The sequence below is a fragment of the Globicephala melas genome, chromosome 13, assembly GCF_963455315.2.
Source record: "Globicephala melas chromosome 13, mGloMel1.2, whole genome shotgun sequence".
In the NCBI taxonomy this organism is placed as follows: Eukaryota; Metazoa; Chordata; class Mammalia; order Artiodactyla; family Delphinidae; genus Globicephala; species Globicephala melas.
The window spans coordinates 73,484,544-73,505,056 of NC_083326.1; the positions used below are offsets into that span (position 1 = coordinate 73,484,544).

The following is a 20,513-nucleotide window of genomic DNA, read 5'->3' on the forward strand; positions in this document are numbered from 1 at the left end:
GGCCTTTTGTGATTGGCTTATTTCACTTAGCATAATGTTTTTCAGGTTCATTCATGTCATAGCATGTATCGGTACTTCATCCCTTTTTATGGCTGAATAATATTCCATTGTATGGATAGACCACATTTTGTTTACCCATTCATTTGTTGATGGACATTTGGGTTATTTCCAGAATTTGGCTATTGTGAATAGTGCTGCTATGAACATTCTCGTTCAAGTATTTATCTGAATACCTGTTTTCAAATCTTTTATGTTTATATCCCTTCATTGTTTATTTTTCTCTCGTTTTTTTTTTTTAATTAATTTATTTATTTGCCTGCGCCGGGTCTTAGTTGCGGCATGTGGGATCTTTGTTGCCACGTGCGGGATCTTCCATGTAGCATGTGGGATCTTCACAGGGGCATGTGGGTTCTTTAGTTGCGGCATGCCGTTTCCTTAGTTGCAGTACACCAGTTCTTTAGTTGCAGCACTTGGTTCTTTAGTTGCGGCATTTGAGATCTTTAGTTGTGGCATGTGGGCTCTTAGATGTGGTATGTGGGATCTAGTTCCCTGACCAGGGATCAAACCCGGGCCCCCTGCATTGGGAGCATGGGGTCTTAACCACTGGAACACCAGGGAAGTCCTTTCCTCTCTTTTTCTAATTCAAGTTTATTTACAATATTGTGTTAGTTTCAGGTGTACAACATAGTGATTCAGTTTTTTGTTCTTTGGGGTTTCTTTTGCAGATTATATTCCAATTATTACAAGATTTTGGGTATAATTCCCTGCGCTACACGGTAAATCCTTGTGCTTATCTGTTTTATGTATAGTAGTTTTTCTCATTGTTTTTAAAGTTTATTTTACTATATTGTTGTAAATGCCTATGAAAAGGACTAATTATATTCATGTTCCTTTTAATATTTAACTTTTCTTTAATACTGATTATCAGTGTTATACACATTCATTGCAGAAGAACTTAAAAAGTACAGAGATGCACAAAGAAGGAAATAATGAAAACTCAGGGAGATAATCGTCCAGAGAGAACCACAGTAACTGTTTTTATACATTTCTGTATAATCTCTTCAATGCATATGTATTTACATAATTGGGATACCAGTTGCCAGCATTAATATAACATTTACCCTGCGCCGGGCACAGATCTAAGTGCCTGACTTGCGTTACCATATATTTTTTTTCCTCACAACAACCCTTTGAAGTAGGTATTCTTATAGATGCAGATGCTAAAGCATGCAGAGGGTAAGTGACTTGCCTGAAGTGAATCGCTGGTAAGTGGCTGAGCTGGGATTGGAATCCAGAGACTGCTGTAAGCCACTGTCCCATACAGCCCCCTTTGATTCCTGTAGACTGTTCTGATTCCCACTCAGAGATGCCACTGGGGAGGGAGGAGGTGAGGGAGACAGGCTGGTATGTGTGCATGTGTGTGTTTCGTGTGTGTGTGTATCACAGTGTGCTTGGGAGTGTAGTGATTGAGGAAACGAATCAAACAGATGCATGGCAGGTGTGAACACTGCCCTCCCACCCAGATTTGTCAGGGAGTCAAAACCCCTGGGAAGTATAGTGTCAGTTGGTATGTCTCTCTCCCCTCTGGGAGAGGTCTGTGGGCCCCGAAAAAAGAGAGGAGCCTTTCCTACTCCTTGGTGTCCCCCAGCGACTTCTGCTTCAGCCCTCTGTGGGTTCTCTGTCCTGCTGCTCTACAGCTTTCGGGTTATTTGATTATATCTTCCTTCGGCTTCCTTTTGAAAGTTTTTTTTCTCAGTTACTGAGCTTTGTCAATTAGAGAGTTGAACTCTCCAGCTACGATTGTGGATTTGTCTTTCTTTCCTTTCATTTCTGTCGATTTTAGCTTTATCTGGTTTGAAGCTCAGTTATTGGATGTGTATGACTTTAGGACTATTACATGTTCATGACGAATTGACTTCTTATCATTATGAAGTGTCTTTCTTTATCTCTAATAATATTCCTGTCTGGAAGTCCACATCGTCTGATTTTCACAGAACCACTCCAGCTTTCTTGATATTAGTGTGAGTGTGGTATATTTTTCTCCATCGTTTTATACCTATCAAACTGGTAGGAACTGTTTATCTGTGTCTTTATATTTAAAGTGTTTTTCTTAGACAGCTTATTTTGAATCTTGCATTTTTATCCAGTCTGACAATCTCTACCTTTTAATTGGAGTGTATAGACCTTCTAAGATTTAAAGTAATTATCAACACAATTGGGTGTAAGTTTACCATCTTGCCACTTGTTTTCTGTTTCTACCATTTGTTCTTTATTCTTTCTTCTTTTCCTGCCTTCTTTTGGATTCATGGTGTATCTTTTAAGATTCCATTTTATCTCCACTGTTGGCTTATTTGGCTATACTTCATTGGTTTATTTTTTTTTCACGGTTGCTGTATGGTTTACAGGTTTAACTTAACACAGTCTACCTTCAAATCATAAACCACTTCACATATAATGTAAGAACCTTACAACGGTACAGATATTCCCATTCTCCCCTCCCGTCTTTTGTGTTATTGTTGTCATAAGTCTTACTTCTACTTATATTATAAAACCCACACTATGTTGCTAGGCTTTTACATTTACCCGCAAATTTACTATTTCTGGAACTCTTTGTTCCTTTGTAAAAAGGGCTTTTTTTAAGTCTGAAGAAATTAACAAAAATGTTTGCAAAACATTATTTTTTTCCCTTCCTCTCTCTTTCAGCTTCTCATCCAAAAACTTGTCGTCCTCTTTCTTTTCCTGGCGAGTTTCCCCTGCCTGTGGAGCTTCCCTCTGCATCGCTAATCCGTGCGTGCTTTTTGGCTGTCTCATCTGTGGCTTGGTGGTGATAATCAATGATGCTACCAGCTGCTTCAACTACAGAGCCCCATGGCTGGTGTTGCTAACACATTCCAGTGGTCCAGGGTTCAGAAAATCCACACATTCCAGCTCCCATCTCCTGCTCCTCTGCCCCACAGGGAGAGGTGTGACAGGATCCAATCTGCAGGATGCTGGGGCTGCATTTCTCCCTGTTCCTCCTTGCCCTCCTCCTCCCCCTCCAGGTCCAAGTGAAAGTGCCACCAGCCCCAGGGCCTGGCTGCCCGGGTACCAGATTCCCGCCAGCTGCCTCACTCTTGTGAGCCAGCCCCCTTCCCTGACCTGCCCTCCCCCACCCACAGAGGAAGCCAGACAGGCCACACAGTGAGTTGAAACCTTATGTACCACCAGGGGCTGCTCTGCTCAGGCCACAAAGTCTTGTGCAGTGTTCCTTTGATTTTTTTTTTCTTTAAAGGGCAGGAGTGGTGCCGGTTGGAGAGGTAACTAGATCACAGTAGAGGGAAATTTCCTGGGATAGAAGAGGAGGGAGGGCTGGGGCCCTGTGCTTATGTGTTGCTCGCCCACATGGTGCTTGGCATGTACTGAGCGCTCACAGAAGCCCGGAATGGCATGGACTGCAGTGGTGAGCAGGTCTCAGCAACAGATGGGCTTGGTGGGGCTGGGCTCTGCTCGATGCAAGGAGGTAAAGATGGATGGAGACAGACTCCCTGCCCTTAATGAGCTGTCACAAGCTGGTGGGACAGAGGCACTCAGGCAGACAGTTCCTACTGGTTTGATATGTGCTGTCATAGGGGATGTGCACAGTGCTTTGGAAACTCAAAGGAAAGGGACCTGGAGCCCTGTGCCAGGAATGTGGTCAGGGAGGGCTTCCTGGAGGAAATGGTACCCTAAGCTGACTCTTTGATGTGTGCTTATTTTAACTGGAGTCTTGACATTTAGAAAAGCCCCACACTTTCATCCTTTATATAAATCATAAGGATTTCCATAATAAGATTTGGGAATCTCTTACAGAAAATGCTGTAAAACCTGTACATTGTGGTGTATCTGTCCCTAAATAAGTGTTGTCTTCTCCCTTTCAATGTTGCTATAAACAGTGTCACCCATGTAGCATATGTTTGCCTTTTTTTTTTTTTTGGCCACACCATGCAGCATGAGGGATCTTAGTTCCCCAACCAGGGCTCGAACCTGTACCCCCTGCATCGGGAACGTGGAGTCCTAACCACTGGAGTGCCAGGGAAGTCCCCAAACTACCTTAATTTATGTGTGTTTCCTCATTGTAAGCAGGCTTTTCTTCCTATCTGGATTTTTTTTTTTTTGGATTTTTTTTGTGTATATGTGTTCTACCAATTAACTACTTTTGCAGTTTTAATCCTGTATTATTTCTCCTTTGTTTTGTGTAAAAGGAGAAAAATAAAAAAGCTGGAATCCCCGCCCCTTCCAAAATGTTTATTTTCCATAATAAGATTTGGAAATCTCTTACAGAAGAGACCCCCCCCCGCCAGCATAGAAACCACGCGTTCCTATTTATTTAGGTAGGTAGAACGGATCCTTTTTATACTCGTGTTGCAGAAAAGGAAACTGAACTGTGATGAGTCTCAAGGGATAAGAAAGGATTTAGCCTGGAAAAGAAGACAGGAGAGTGGACGGCACAGCATGTGCAAAGGCCTGGAGGGAGGAGGCTTTTGTGTGTATGTGCTAATAAGTTCATGGGCTCTGCTGTGGCACCGTGTGTTGTCCCAACAGGATCTTACAGACTCATCAAACTTAGCCTGAGCAACAAGGCCACGGACAGTCGCTAGCCTTTGTTTCCCCAGTGGAATGACCTTTTTGGGTGGCCTTGGTATGGCAGTTGAGGTGGGGCCAGCCTCTGGGGCTTCTGTTATCCTCCACTTAGGTGTTGAGCTCTGTCAGTGCAAATTCTTCCTCGGCTCAGCTGCGGTGGAGCCCTGGGCCAGTTCTGAAGGGCATTTCCACAAGAGTTTGGGGCCTGAGATTGTGTCCTGGGCCCGCTGGCCCCAGTGGTGAGCCTGTATGCTTGTGTGACAGGAAGGACCTGGTTCCTGTGATAACACGCTTGACTTTACCCCTCTTCCGGAGGGGGGCTGTCAGGGGATGGAGGCAGCTTTGTATTTGGATTTCAGGGCTGGACTTGGGCACCGCGGGAGTGGGCTGAGGGAGGGGTGAGCACTCTGAGAATTCCAGAGCCGGCTACATGTAGTTCACAGCTTCCCCACACCCGGGCCAGAGCACACAGGAGTGGCAGCACTGTATCGTTCCCCAAACCTCTGCTTCCTGGGCCCCGGAGAGATTCAGAGGTGGCTTGGCCAGGGGAAAAGAAAGGTCCTTGGGCTTGGGTAGCCCCGTGGCTCTGCCTGTCCTGGATCGCTGCCCTTGTCACCCTGACTCTCCTGTGCGCCTTCTTCCCCGAGGCCCTGCTTCTCCTCCCACCTGCCCTATCTCATCTGGTGGATGTTCCGTCCTCCCGCAGGAAACAAACGTGGGAGGCATCCTGTACTCCTCTGTCTTCATAGCCACTCAATTACCAGGTCTCCTTGATTTCGCCTAGTTTTATTTAGAGCATTGTGACTCTTGGGCCGCCTCTGGTCAAGCCCCGCCTTCCTCCCCGCTCCCCTGCACACACTGATGTAAAACGCAAGCCTGGTCCTGCCTTCCCTCCCCCCCACGGTTTGCCCTTGTAAGTCCAGACTCCACAGCTCCTGTGCTCCTCTTCCCCCAAGCTGGGACTTGTGCTCTGAGCTCCAGCCCCCTCTGTCTGCCAGGCTGTGTCTCACCTCTGCCTCTGTTCCTTCCTGTGCCTGGAAAAAACCTCTGCTCTCTCCCCCTGGCCCAGATTATGACAATCTTCCACTAGTTAGCGCTCTGTGGGGACAGACACTGTTTTGTTTTGTCACTTTTTTTTTGGCTGCGCCGTGTGGCATGAGGAATCTTAGTTCCCTGACCAGGGATTGAACCCATGCCCCTGCAGTGGAAGCATGGAGTCTTAACCACTGGACCACCAGGGGAGTCCCCAGACATTGTATTTTTGCCACCTCTGTGCCCAGCATGGTGTTTGTAGACATTATCGGGGCCACCGCAGGTAAAGGTGAGGCGGCACCCAGGGAGAGGGATGGAAGGACAGGAGGAGGCAGGTCCTGGGGAATTCCCCCATCCCTATGATGTCAGAGGCTGTTAACATACCCAGTCTACAGATGTAGGAACTGAGCTCAAAGAGGTGCAGTGCCAGCAAGTGGCAGAGCTGGGACTTTCTAAGTTCCAACTACAAAACCCACACTGCATTTCCTTGCAAACTCACGTACTTGCTGAGGCCGGTGGGTGTTGTGAATGGTTGGAGTGGGCCAAAAAGAAAGGGCGTTAGATTTCATGCTACAGCCAGTGGTGGCCCTGCAGGTAAGTAGACCCCTACTGGTAGCTCTTCTGACTGCTCCTGGGAAGCCAGACAATCTGGCTTTCATGTGAAATCTCTCGATTTATTAAGACTAACTCAGATTTCTTTTAAAAGCACAAACAGGGACCTCCACTGCAGGGGGCCAGGGGGTATGGGTTCGATCCCTGGTCGGGGAACTAAGATCCTGCAGCCAATAAAAACCCCACAAACACATCCAGGGAGTTGTGTGGTGGGATGCAGCCTGCAGGCCTAGGGCTGGTGGCATCTGCCATATTCTCTGTTGCCTCCTTTAACCCCCCTTCCCCGGGTCCTGCTGCCTCTAGAATCCCCTCTGGAAGAAGAATCAGAGTTCATTACTTGAAAGAGCTCTTGGAAGATTATCTGGGCCAACCCTTAGCCATGTGTGGTTCCTATTTCACCAGAAGGGTAGGTAGGCGTGGGCAAGTAAGGAACTGTAAAATCTGCCCTCGCCGGGAGTCTGTGCTCCTGGCCTGAGTGGCTGGGCTCAGCCCCACCCCCAGTGGCTGCTGGCACTTCCTGCTGTCGGCCACTGCACACTGAACTGCCCTTGGCTCTAAGGGTGGCACCACCCCTGGGATCTTCCCTCAGAGGACCTGGACGCCAGGCCAGAGCGCCATGGCTGCGCTTTGAGCCTGGGTTTTGAAGTTTGTCCCTCTCACGTGGAAACAGGAGTCTTTGTTCACAGCCAGTGAGACTTGACTCCTCTTGTCCCAGCTCCTACCTCAACTACGTGTGGGGTAGGACAGTGGAGTGGGGGGACCAGGTACACCCCCCCCCGCCCCCGACTCCCTGCAAGGGACGGTGCCCACGGAGGGAGACCTCACAGTTCGGGGTACAACGGGGAGGGGGTGGATGGGGACAGAGACTTGCACTTTTTTTTTTAAGTTTTATTTTTTTATTGAAGTATAGTTGCTTTACAATGTTTCAGGTGTATAGCAAAGTGCTTCAGTTATATATATCTTCTTTTTCAGATTCTTTTCCATTATAGGTTATTATAAGATATTGAATATAGTTCCCTGTGCTGTACAGTGTGTCCTTGTTTATCTCTTTTATATATAGTAGTGTGGATCTGTTAATCCCAAATTTATCCTCCCCTGCTTTCTCCTCTGGTAACCATAAGGAGACTTGCACTTTTTTTTTAAAATAAATAAATACATTTATTTATTTATTTATTTATGGCTGTGTTGGGTCTTCGTTGCTGCACGTGGGCTTTCTTCAGTTGTGGTGAGGGGGGGCTTGGGGGGGTACCGCTCTTGCCATCTGTCCTGGCTCTGCTGGGTTGGATTCCCGAGAGCCCCAGATGTCTCCTCCAATAAAACCCAAAGTAGGGCTGAGATGGATACTTCCCCCACCACCCTGGCCAATCTCCTGATGTAACCAGCTGGGCATGGTGGAGGGAGGCCAGCCATGCCAAGCCAAGCTGAGCCCTGGGACCTTTTCTGCCACGTGAACCCCGGGGCACAGACCACCCTGTTCGGTTCTTCCGCGAGGCTTGGCATCTGCTTGGCTCTCTGCTTCAGTTCTGGGGCTGGTAGGCTTCTAGGTGACGGACTACAGGGGCTTATTTTGGTTCTCTTCCCACCCCGTCCTCCTCCTCTGTACCTTGATGTCCCTACATGTGAGCCCTGCCAGCGAGACTGACAGTCCTTGGATGCTTTTACGTTCAGGCAGGTCTTTCCCTCCTTTTTTTCTCTTGTGGTTTCCCAGTGTGACTCTTGTTAGCCAAAGTCATGAGGACTGTGGCCTCCATCTGCTCCCTCCCTGTCCAGGAAGAGGCCGAATTCCCAGTGCAGAGCGTCAGCAAGGATATGGGATTCCAGAGAAATTTGTCTTGACCGCCTCAGGAAATGGCTGGAAGCATCTCTCCTTTGTAGATCAGCGACACCATCCCACCAGGGCCTGTGTGGGGAGCTTGGGAAGGACTGGGCCAAGACTTGGGGCTCCTCCCTTACTCAGGAGGTACCAACAGTCAGTCAGGCAGCCCGAGAATTTTGTCTTGCCCCAAACCAAGCAGATGGCTTCCAAACTTGTGAAACTGGGAAGACCAGGGCTGGAAGGCATAGATACTTCTAGGGAAGTGAAAGTGTAATTGAGGGTCAACTGGGGGCCACTGGCCCTGGCTCTTTCTTGCCCCCTGTGCCCCTTCTTCTCTGCTCTTGACTATCTCAGATAGTGGTTCCAACTGTGTTCTACAGTGTCATACCCTCCAGATGATACTCGTGACAGATAAGGATCATGAGCTGCCCATCCTTCTTCTGGAGGGTGCTGCCTGGGGTTCTGAGCACCTTCCAGCTCTTTCTGTCCCTCAGGAAAGCATATTGGAACACATGTGGGTGGGCTGACAGGCATGAACCCATTTAAGCTTATTTTCAAACAGCGAAAGCAGGGCTTCCCTGGTGGTGCAGTGGTTGAGAGTCCGCCTGCCGATGCAGGGGACACGGGTTCATGCCTCGGTCCGGGAAGATCCCACATGCCACGGAGCGGCAAATAAATAGCAGATGTCCATACTTTATGATCCTTAGCTAAGGACAGGTGGTGGCACACCTCAGGCTGATTGATCGTACATCGTACGAGAGATTCTTTGTCCCTCCCTCAGTTGGCTGTTTGGTGCCTTCAGTGGAGCCTTGACTGCCAGTCTGTCTCCTGATGATTCTCTTGCCACTTCTGCCTGATTCTGGTGGAGGCTGGGGAGCCACTGTGCCCCAGAACGATGGCCCAGGCTCCTCAATCTGTGCAGATAAGAAGAGGGCGGAGGTCAGCGCCTGGGGCAGCCCCATCTTGCATCATGCTGTTTGGATGGGCAACAGGGTGGAAAACACTCTTGCAAGTAGACCTACCAGGCATCAAGTTAGCCTAGAACATGGAGCTCCCCGTGCCACCACTAGGGGCTCATCTGTGGCACAGGGCCCTGCCTGAGGGGCAAAGACAGGAAGGGAGGCCCAGAGCAAGGGCCCCAACAGAGGCCAGGGTGGAGTGGCACCCCAGTGGCCAGCCTTCTTGGACTGCTCGAGGGGCTCTGGAGACTGGTGCTTTGGAAACGGAGAGTGTGGAGAGTGGTGACAGGCAGAATGAGGGACAGCTGCTGACAGCGATGTTCCTCTCCCAGTGGGGTGTCATGGAAAGAACATGGGTGAGCTCTGCAGTCAGGCAGAGCTGTCCTCGTCGGGGTGGGGGACTCTGCCAGGCTGCAGAGCGTACTCATCAGATATCTCGGAGCCTCTTTGTCCTGATCTATAAAATGGGGTTGTGAGGCCTGCACGTTTCTCCCCGTGCCCCCTTGTCTGAGCTTCTTTCTGGTCACGTGGCCCTGTCTTTACGTTCCTTTGTGGCACTCTGCAGGGCTCGGAGCCTCAGTGGCAGGAGCAAAGGCTGCTCTGCCCTGGGCTTGCTCTGGGAGGTCAGAGACTGAGCTCCTTCTATTGCCGAGATGCCAGGTTCAATGCCACAGAGCTCTCAGACTGCAGTGACTTCCCAGCAGGTGGCAGAGCTGGCATGGGGCTGGGGGGTGTTGGAGCCCTGTATCTTCTCGCTCTCGCCTCTGTCCTTGCTAGGGAGTGAGTTGGAGGCTTCTGGGCTCAGCTGATGTTCTCTGAGGAGGACTTGGAATGAACCCAAGGAACAGAGGGATGAGGTCAGTGGTTTGCTCAGCAAGGAGGCCCGAGTTAGTGACAGACCTGTCACAGCTCCCAAGATTCCTGGCCGCAGTCCCTGGCTCCGCCTCCTCCCCCTCCCATCCTTAGGGAGATGAAAGTCGGCAATGATGCCATGATGCGATGATGTGGGTTTCTTTCCCCTAGTGTCTCCTTGTGTCACAGCGGGAGGCCTGGGAGGCTCTCCCCAGCCATGGTGGTTTTCGCACACTTTTTCATTGATTACTCACCCTGTGCTCTATGAGCTATCTGAGTAACTAAAGCCCAGAATTGCCACCCAGGCTGGTGAGTGGTGTGGATTTGAACCTGTCCGCCTCTCTACTTGAAGGCCCGTTCTTTCCACTCGGCCACGCTGCCATGCAGGCTGGGATGCCAGGAGGGGTATAGAGAGAGCTATGTGATTGTCCCAGCTCCCAACGTCACATGGGAAGACAGATCTATGGTATGGACAGGATGGCTTTGTGGGGCTGTTTAAATGTCACCTAAGCCCCCATGTGCATGTACAAAAAAGGTCTCTCTGAAGCCTCAGTTCTTATCTTACAATTCATTTGCATTTTGCACCTGACTCCATAAAGTAGCCTTTTAATTTAAGGCAGTGATTTCAATTTCTTGCTTCTGAGTCAGTTTTTTTTTTGTTTTTTGTTTTTGCTTCTGAGTCAGTTTGATCCTCAGAAGGTGTTCTGGGTTTACCTGTGCCCCTGGCCTCCACGCTCCCCCTGGGGGTGTGGATATCCCTGTAGATGATGGGGGTGGGAGGTATGTTCAGTGCTGTGAATAAAGGCACTTTGCTGGGGAAAGGGAAGAGGGGGCCCAATTTGGCCAGCAAGGCAGGTTGCAGTGAGCGGGCCGAGAAGGTAAAGGCCAGTTGGGGCTGTATTCTGAGATGCTCAAGACCAGAATGCCAACCCCAGGGGTTCCGATCTCGTTCTGTAGGCAGAGAGGGTCATGGTGGCTTGAGTATTCTGACTCTCTTTGGCTTGGCAAACGTCCAGTCACTGTCCGAGAGGCTTATGAGGGTATTCGCGCTGTGGATCTAGCAAGGGGGGAGGAGTTTCCTGCCCTCAGAGGGCAAGCGGTCTAGTGGACGCGCACAGAAGGGGTGAGGTTTCAAGTTCACACTGCTGTCGTCTGCTGCAAGGGTTAGAATGGGGGAGCGCAGGGCAGGCACTGCCGGCGAGTTCGAGAAGGGGCCGAGCGTGGATTCGGATGCCGGTCTAAGTTGTTGGCTTCCTGTGACAGAAAGGGAGGCAAGTAAAGGGGAGAGGCCCCATGAAGGAAGAACGGATGGTACTTGGTGACAGTGACATGTGGGGAGCTGGAAGAGGGCCGCAGGATATCACAGGTGCTGTAGGAGAACCGGGGAAGGCCAGCAAGAGAGAGTGCGGTCAGGAAATGGCCTAGCTGCCGGAGGTGGGGAAGAACGGACCTGTCCTGTGGCCACCGTGAGCCGTGTTCATTAGTCAGAGCTTGACTGGTCAAGAGTGGGTAAGTAGTGCTATGAAATCCAGAAACATCGGGAAAAGACTACAGCTCATTCCTAGAACAGGCCAACTTTTGAACTTTCTGTTTGGGTCTCTGTAGGGCGGATGACTCACTTCTAAGCCCCTCCTAACCTCTGTTGATGATTAGCAGGGGTGAGAGGCCCCCGGAGCCGCCCTGCTCTGCAACAGACTGACTTGCCACAAAGCCCAGATTGCAGGAATGGATTGGGTGGATTTGGAATAGCTGAGAAAAATTCCAGCCCCTGAGCCGCCTGGGTTCAATGCTGTCTATCTTGTATGTAAATCCACGTTTTACCCTTTGAAGGAACCAGCGGGGTGGGCCTGGAGTTGGACCCTAGACACGACCTTAAAAAAGTCCAGAGTCTCTGGGTGACCCGAGGAGGTGATGAAATCTGACCAATGAAATGCGTCCACTGGGTTCTGGGCCCTCTGGAGGAGGGTGGGGCCCGCTGATCCCGGACCCAGAGATGAGTTATTTACAACAGAAATGAGACTCCGCTGTCCAGTCAGCCTGGACCTGCTGCTGGGCCCATCTTGGGGGGGTGGAGGTGTGCAAAGTATACCTGGGCGGCTTCTCCCACCTGTTGCTGCTTAACCTGCTGGAGCCCCATCAGATGGGGTAGCCACCGTGGCCCAGGGCCTGGTCACTGGGGGGTCCTGTGTGGGTACCCAGTGCAGATGGGGCCTGGCACAGTTGGGCTTCTGCCTGGAGCTCGGGGTGACCTCTGGAGTTGCCTTTCCGCCTTTATTCTCTCGTGTCTCTGGTTACCTGTGCTCTGTGACCTTGGGCGCCAGCCAGGCACCCAGTGAAGAGAGCCAACCTGCCTACACACTCATGTTGTGTCAGCCCCTGCAAGGAAGGGCAGACAGGAAACCGCCCTCCTAAGGCATGTGGGAAGCCCAGGCAAGAAACGCCTCCTCCAAAGGGCCGCCTCCCACCTCTCGGAGCAGCAGCTTGGAAGACTCCTGGCCATCTCCCCTGGTTTCCTTTGTGTCACCCCCAGCCCACACTTCCTTCAGGGCTGAGAGTAAAATTGCAGTTCCTGTTGAGTGAGGCATGAGTCAGCGAAGGAGAATGGTGGCTGCGTCTTCATAACCTCCAGGCACTGCTATTAAATATTTAAATGACACTCCAGTATCGATTGTTTCTCCTCCATCCCCTTAGGGAGAGCAGTTCGCTGTCTGGGATTCAGATAATAGCAGTATCTTGGATTTAGACAAACTCCAAAGAGCTCCAGAAAGGTTCTGTGTAAATTTCACCCGAAATTATGTTATCTCCTCCTCAGAGCTTGCTATCAGGCATGGGAACAAATTGGGTTCTGCCCGTTTTACAGCTAGAGAAGATGCCCGACCCGATGACAGGCACCCAGCAGGCTGGGCCTGGAATCACAGCATCCTGGCACTGGCAACTTTCTCTGTTCATGGCTCCTTCCCCATCTTCCTCGTCCTCACAGTCCCGCTGTCATTCAGCCATTCATTCTACCTGCAGGGGATATGGCATCAAGCAAGATAGACAGGGCCCCTTAATTCTTGGAGAGGAGGCAGTCGGTTGACAAGAACCCAAACTGGCAGGGGAGGCCCTTCAGGAGATTGAGTTCCTAGTCGGTGTCCAGGCCCTGGGTCCCCGGGCTGGGTAGTGCAGAGCAGATCTGGCCTAAATTGTAGATTGGCCCTTACTGGTCACAGATCTGTCTTTCCTCCCAGGACAGTTATCAGGATAAATATACCCAGCTCCCCATTCCTGGGGAGTTACTCACCATGTAAAAGTGCCCTGCTGCCCTGGATTAGATTACCTCTGCTCTAACTGCTCATGTGCTCAGGGCTGGGGGAGGGGGAGACACGCCTTCTCGTCCTGCTCTCCTTCCTAATCTGGAAGAGTCTCAGCAAAGGGGCCGAGATGAGACCATCCCCGTAGAGGGGAGCCGGTCCTGCTGTTTACACAGCTCCTTCCTTAGGAAGGGCCGAGCCCCGCTCACTGCTTATGTACTGAGCTTGGGCAGCTGTAAGGAGGCTGGGCAGCTTCTGCTCTGACACTTGAGGCCACCAAGCCTGCGCAGGTGGTCAGCAGGGGGGCCGAAACCTCTCTTGCCCACAGTTCTGAGCCCAGCAAGGTAGGCAGGCTGAAAGGCTGGGTTTCTCCAGGTCCGGTGGGCAAGGGACTCACCAAACTGCTGCTGTCTTTGTTAGAGTCTGGGTCTCACCATAAATGGAGGGAATGGACAGTTGGCCCTGGCCTGGGAAGGCCTCGTGCAATGGCAGTCCCTTATGGCTGTGCTGGAGCTCTCAGGGCAGTGTTTGCTACACCTTCCTTCTGCTTCTCAGCTCCCAAGGAAACACCTGCCTGAGCTGCGAAAGCTGAGTTACATTGGCCTGCAGAAAGAAGGTGGGTGAGCTGAGCCTTGTTCTTATTGTGGGCCTCTTCTAGGCTAGGTATCAAGAATATAAGGCATGTCAAGCTGGGGTCTTCCTGGTGGCCAAAGGACCCCACCTCTTTTAGATCGGCCTAGCGCTGGTGTGGCAGGGGAGCCTGTGAACTCTGGGATGGGATGATGCCCCACATGTACCTGCCCCATCATGAAGATCTGCTGGGCAGGCTTCTCCATGGTGACCTTGTTTTCCCCAGAATGGAGCCCCTAACTGACGATCTAGGATTGCAACATCCTTTGCCTTCAGGATGTTGAAGCGCTTTTCTCCTTCCCCTCCAGGGCTAACCATCTCTCTGGGAGGGAACTCCATCTACTGAGCATGTGCTCTATTCCAGGGACTGTGCTAAAGCAGGCACTTTATATCCACTCTCTCATGTAATCCTTACTCCTGTGAGTAAGGTGGTGGAATTCCCATTGGACGGACAGGAAAACCGAGGTACGAGAGCAGTTAAGCAGCTGGACGAGCAGCTTGGCCACAGAGCAGAGTTTGTGTGACTCAGAATTCCCCTGTGTGAGTTCTAACATCTCATGTCCTCAGAGCCTGGGAGGGAGAATGAAATCGCTCTGGTAACCGCCCCCCCGCCACATTTGAGGGATCCTGGATGGCCCTTTATCTCACTCTCTTTGGCGTCCATCCAGCTCTAGGTCTGTGATCTTGATAGTCTTTATCACATACTAAGAAGTTGCCGGGCTTGGGTAGGAGGAAGCCAGGCTTGTGAAAGAGGCTTGACTTGTCTTTATATTCCAGTTGGGGGTGGAGGTGGAGGTGGTTAGTTGAGTCTCTTTAACTTATTATTGGGCGCCGTGTGTCTGTGGGTCAACCCAGGCCCCCAGGCCTCAGTCTGGCGGAGATCCCCTATGTTGGGGACGTGAGGGGGCCTGGGGCTCCCTCCGTCCTGGGCGCTTGAGCTGGTCTGGGAATATGAGGGGAGCAACTGCAGCATTTGCCCTGGAATGCAGCCCAACTGGCCCCCGAGTCTCCTCCCTCCCAGCGCAGAGAGCCTGGGCACCTGAGTCTTAACCCCCTCAGGGCTGCAGAGCCAGCGGCTACCCCCCACCCCCGACCCTGTCTTCAGGATTGTGCACGGCCGATGGTTGCTGGGGCCCAGGGAAGGGCCTTTCACCTTGTCCTGGCCCCGTGCGCTGTGCCCACCCACCCGTTTGCTCCTGGGCAGCCTCTCAGTGGAAGCCACAACTCCTCTGAGTGGCTGCTTAGGTGCAGCCGCTGGGCACTAGAAGCTAGGGCATGTGTCTGTCTCTTGTGTCACTCTTGAGTCACGCCTTCAGATGATGTGTGCTGCAGGCACGGCCCAGAGGCTTGGCCCCCCGGCGTCGCTGTGCGCCTCCTCACAGCCTGCTCCGTCCCTCCAGCTCAGTCAGGCATTCCCTGGCACTGAAACTTTCCCGGTGCACCCATGGCCGGCTGGGGGCTCCCGGGTCTTCCCCGGCTCTAAAATTCCGTGATTGCGCGAGGTTACCTTCGGTTACTCCCCGTGGCGGAGAGCCGACGGGCCAATAGCTCCCTCTGGCGGGCAGCGGAGGACGGTCTGCACCCCTTCGCTGCCAGGGCGCAACAAGCTGGTTGCCTCTGGTGGACTGGAAACTTTGCATTAACTCCCCCATTCCCAGTTTCGAAAGGAGAACTCTCCCTCTCCACACATACACTGGATAGGCTCCCAGAGACCTGGGCTTTCCCTCTTCTTGGATGGAAGTGACAGAGCCTGCATCCGCTGGTCTGGAGAGGCAAAACGCCTGCAGAATCTAGGGTGATTTCCTCCAGCAAGGGGCTGGGAAGCCCCAGAGAGAGCTCTTTCCCCAGGGTGACTAGGGTGGTCCTAGTTGCTCTGACTTGTTCCGGTGGTCTCAGGCCTGGACCCAGAAGCTTAGTGGAGTGACGCTGAGGAAGTCTGAGGCCTTCCTTAGGCTGAATGAGTGAGCCCTGACTGCTTACTGCTTCTGTGTGTATGGAAGCCATCCTCCAAACATGTGGGAGAGAGGGTGTGTTCCAGCGGCACCATTTTCTCTGACACCTTCTTCGGGGTATGTGTAGAAGGAATCCTGAGCCTGCCCCTAGGGTATTCAGAGCTGGCACCAGGCAGTAACTGTAGCTGAAAACTGGGAACCTTCCCCCCACCCCCGCCCCCACTGTGGACTGCAAGTGGACTCCATCTGCCACCTCTGTTCACTCAGGCCGGGGAGGAGTTTGCTGAGCTTGCAAGGAGACTTTGGCCCATCACCATTTTGCAGCCTTTGGGGAGAGAGCAGGCCTCGGCACCCATAGGAATCCAAAGTAGGGGCCAGCGAGTACTCCTCCGTGCCTCCTGTATTCCTGGCTCTCCCCTGAGGCGCTTGTGAGGGGTTTGGTGGGACAGTGGCACCAAGTCTTGTCTATCACAGAGCAAAGACCAAGGATGGAGAGAGAGGAGGAAGCTACACCGCAGAACCGGTGGCTGTGCACGTCCTAACTCTCACTCAGACACAAGTTTGGACAGTGGTGTGCCTCCACTCTCTGACATCCACAAATGTTTCACTCTGTTTTTGGGGTGTTTTAAAAAAGATTTATTATTTATTTTATTCATTTTTGGCTGTGTCGGATCTTAGTTGAGGCATGCGGGATCTTTCGTTGCGGCGCGCGGGCTTCTCTCTAGTTGCGGCACGCGGGTTTTCTCTCTCTAGTTGTGGCGCGCAGACTCCAGGGCACGTGGGCTCTGTAGTTTGCGGCACGTGGGATCTCTAGTTGAGGCGCACAAACTGAGTAGTTGTGGCACGTGGGCTTAATTGCCCTGCGGCATGTGGGATCTTAGTTCCCTGACCAGGGATTGAACCCACGTCCCCTGCATTGTAAGGTGGATTCTCTACCACTGGACCACCAGGGAAGTCCCCAAATGTTTTCCTTTGAATGTTACTTTATTACTTTGCTTTTGCTTTTCTCTTCAAGGTTGCCTTTTTCTTGTCTTGCCCAGATCCTACCCATAGAGGACTTAGGAGAAGTCAGCACTTTGCAACCCAACCTGACCTCCTTGGAGGAAAATCTTTTTCTGAATTACACAAAGCACCTGAGGTGTGGTGTTTGCAGCTTCCCGTGTACTATAGCATCTGCTATCCCATATAAAGCTCACGCCAGTGCTGTGAGGTGGGGAGCTAAGTGATTTGCTCTGTGGCTGTGGGTAGTGTAGATAGAGGAGCTGGGACTGAACTCAGGTCTGGCTTGACTCCACAGATCTTTTTTCTCCATCCCCCAGGACTGGTCCTTTTGACCAACAGATGTATCTGTGTTGAAAAGAGCCTGTTTAAATCATAAACCAGAATCCATCCGTGAACCAATAAGCCAGGCTTGCAGTCAGGTCATGAGTGAGGTGGGAGAAGGTGTTTGGTGCAGAGGCTGGTGGTGTCCCTGGCTCAGAAGGTTTGACAAGGAAGCTTAACCATCTGTCTTCTATTGAGTGGAGCCCGAGAGACCCGAGTTCAGGTCTCAGCGGTGTCACTTCAGCCAGCTCAGGCAGTGTGGAGATGTGCCTCTGCCTCTCTGAACCTCAGTTTTGCCATCTGTGCTAGTGGTATCGTGAGGAGAAAGAGAGGTGACACAGGTGAAACTCCTGGCACGTGGTGGGCATTCAGGCATGGCAGCTGCCCTTGTTACCCCTACTGGACTTGCACTTGTTGGGGGCTGGCTCTGCCCATGATGGAGAAGACCCCACCCCTCCTGCTGGCTTGGGCCCAGAGGAAGCCAGGACGCCTTGTGAAGCCAAGGCAGCAGGTGTGGCTGTGGAGAGGCCACTGGGATTGGCCCTGGACACTGGTTCCTTTTCCACTGTTACCTAGACACACAGACTCCCTCTAGTTCCGGTTTGCTAGAGATAGGAAGTCAGGCTTCTTCCAAAGGACCTGGAGGAGTCGGGGGCTGCAGGAACTGACCTTCCTTGGAAGTCAGAGACATCCCAGGCCTTGGAACAAGCTTCTGATCAGCTGGGTAGGAGCCTGGGGTAGGTGCTGCCAGCCTTGGGGGTAGGACATCAGGGCACGTAGCTGGGAGGTGTGGGCCCACAGACCCAGGCCCTGGGTGAGGCCCTTGCTTCTTTCTTACTTCCTTTGAGCAGGGGTGGGGTTGGGGACAGGGCCACCAGGAAGGATCAGACTGGCAGCTCTCGGAGCTTGGGCCCCGTCATTCAGGAAGTTGTACTGTTTAAATCTGGCACCATCTTGTGACCACAGCAGCCTCTTGCAGGGCAGATTTTTGGGGTTTGGGGCCTCTGAGGAGTCAGTCCTGTCACTTACCGGCTTTGTTATTTGGGGCCAGTCCCACCACCTCTTGAAGCTGGTTTCCCCGTCTGTAAAGGGAGGGTGAGAATTCCAACTTCATGGGGTATTAGGAGGATTAACTGAGATCACATATGCAACGTGCCCAACACAGTGCCTGTTACTAGTAAACGGCCATGATCCAGCCATTGCTTTCTGGTGGTTATTATCACAAGGGCCAGGGACCGAGTTACCCCACTGCAGCAGGCCAGCAGCGGGGGGAGAGTGAACTAGTCGGTGACACAGCAGGAACGAGGGCATGGCATGTGGGGCCAGGCTGTGGGGCTGTTGAGGGTCCCAGGAGGGCAGGATCAGCAGCTCCTGCCCCCACCCCTCCAGCTGTACCCTTCTTGTCTGGGGACTGGGGAGATGCAGGGCCCCCTGCGGACTGCCTAGTGCCAGGGTAATGGAAGCTTGCACTTGAGGGCTGATTCGGCTCCCTTGCTGCTGTTAAAAGCAGAATAGTGGGGCCCTGGAGCCTCTGGGGCCAGGCTGCTTGCCAGGCTTCCGCAGAAACAGCCTACAGAGCAGTCCTGCCCCTCTCTGCTGACGGGGGCGGGGGGTGGGGGCGGGAACGCTGCACCAGCCTTGTCCCTCACACTTCTCACAGCAGCCCCGAGGCTCTCAGGAGGAGCTTGGAGCCTGAGGTTCGACTTCTACCTGGTCAGGAGGGCGGGTACCACCCCAGGGGCCCCTCCAGGCTGGGGGCTGAGCGGGCTTAAGCTCTTGGAAATTAAGTGGGACCTGGCAGTGCCCAGGCCCCTCCCCGTGACGTGGGGCCCCTCCCACCCATTCTCTCCGCCTTGCCCTGCGGAGTCAGAGTGCGGGTTCCAGGCAGGTACTTCTGACTCCCGGCTGGCCAGCCAGCCAGCTGCACAGCCCTGTTGGAAGGGAACGCAGATGCCCGGCTCCCAGAGGTAGGAGAGCCCTCAGGGCGGCCCCAGGAACCTCCAGAGCACCTTCTTCGTGGCTGGGGAGAAGAGCTTTGGGAGCTGTTCTTAGCCAGGCTGGTCTGGGCTGGTACCTTCCTGACCTGAGGCTAGTCATTTCTCCCATGGGCGGGGCAGGTGCTCAGAAGTCATTAACTCTTGGGTGTAGGCAGGGAGGGCGCTGCCACTGGAGACTTCGTCCCCCGGATCCATTTTCTTACCCGCTCCCCACGCCTTCTCTCTGCAGACGCCCTGCTGGCAGACTTGGAGTCCACGACCTCCCACATCTCCAAACGGCCTGTGTTCTTGTCTGAGGAGACCCCCTACTCGTACCCAACAGGAAACCACACATACCAGGAGATTGCCGTGCCACCCCCTGTCCCTCCACCCCCGTCCAGCGAGGCCCTCAATGGCACGGTCCTTGACCCCTTAGACCAGTGGCAGCCCAGCACCTCCCGATTCATCCACCAGCAGGTAAGGTGGGGACAGGGCCTCGGAAGTCAGCTTCAGGGCACAAGGAGCTTGTCTGGCAGTGGCTCGGGGAGCCAGCGATCAGGGAAGTAGGGAGAAGAGGCGGGAAGCGTCTGGCTCTCCCCACCCGCCGCCGCCACGTGAGGGGGCAGTGACCAAGTGTTAATCACCTGTCTCCTGGTCAGAGTGTGGAAACTCCCTGGTGAGACTGGCTGTGAGCAGGAGCCTTCCAGGGGTGACTCGGGCTGTTCCTTTTCCTCCCCGGGGAGGCTCTGAGCACTGTCCTTCCTGCAGCCTCCATCCCCGTCCCCCGTGTACGGCTCCAGTGCTAAAACTTCCAGTGCCTCCAACCCCCAGGACGGCGTCGGCCTTCCGTGTCCCCGAGCTGGCGAGGAAGAGCACGTGTACAGGTACTGCCCAGCTCCTCCCCCTGCTTGGGAATCCTGCGCATTGACGGGCAGAGGCCACTGAGGCCAGGGACAGGCACGGCACAGCGCTGGATGGGAGGGGGATTCTGCCTCAAGGGTCACTGGGTTAGACGGCAGAAGGCCTCTCACCTGGCCCGGTGGCCTTATCTGCCATCACCGTGCAGCAGCTGGGCTGGCTCTCACATTGCCCTGCTTTGAGGAAGGTTCAAGAACTGAAGCAAGACTTCCTTCCTCCCCTCTTCTTGCCACATCACTTCCCCGCTCTCCGTCCTCTGGCCGGTGGAGACGCTGTATCCCCTCTGCCTTATTCTCCTTGAGGATTTGGGGGCCGCCAGAGCTGGGGAGCGTCTCTCACCAAGGTCTTCCCTTTGCCTCTCAAAGCTTCCCCAACAAGCAGAAGTCGGCCGAGCCTTCACCCACCGTCATGAGCTCCTCCTTGGGCAGCAACCTTTCTGAACTCGACCGCCTGCTGCTGGAGCTGAACGCCGTGCAGCATAACCCCCCAGGCTACCCTGCAGGTAGGACTAGGTCAGGCCCACCAGGCCCACCTGCTGGCCTCTGGATCCC

The 20,513-nt window shown here is 53.0% G+C and overlaps 1 protein-coding gene across 8 annotated transcripts in view; it reads left to right on the plus strand.

Moving 5' to 3' along the window:
• The window catches only part of PXN (paxillin), a 44,832-nt gene that overhangs the window by 13,472 nt on the left and 10,847 nt on the right, over nt 1-20,513 (plus strand). For all 8 annotated transcript variants that reach the window (XM_030860532.2, XM_060310396.1, XM_060310397.1 and 5 more), the window contains exons 2-4: nt 19,295-19,521; nt 19,813-19,928; nt 20,328-20,464. In XM_030860532.2, the coding sequence (XP_030716392.1) occupies nt 19,295-19,521; nt 19,813-19,928; nt 20,328-20,464 (480 nt within the window). The remainder of the gene's footprint in view (nt 1-19,294; nt 19,522-19,812; nt 19,929-20,327; nt 20,465-20,513) is intronic.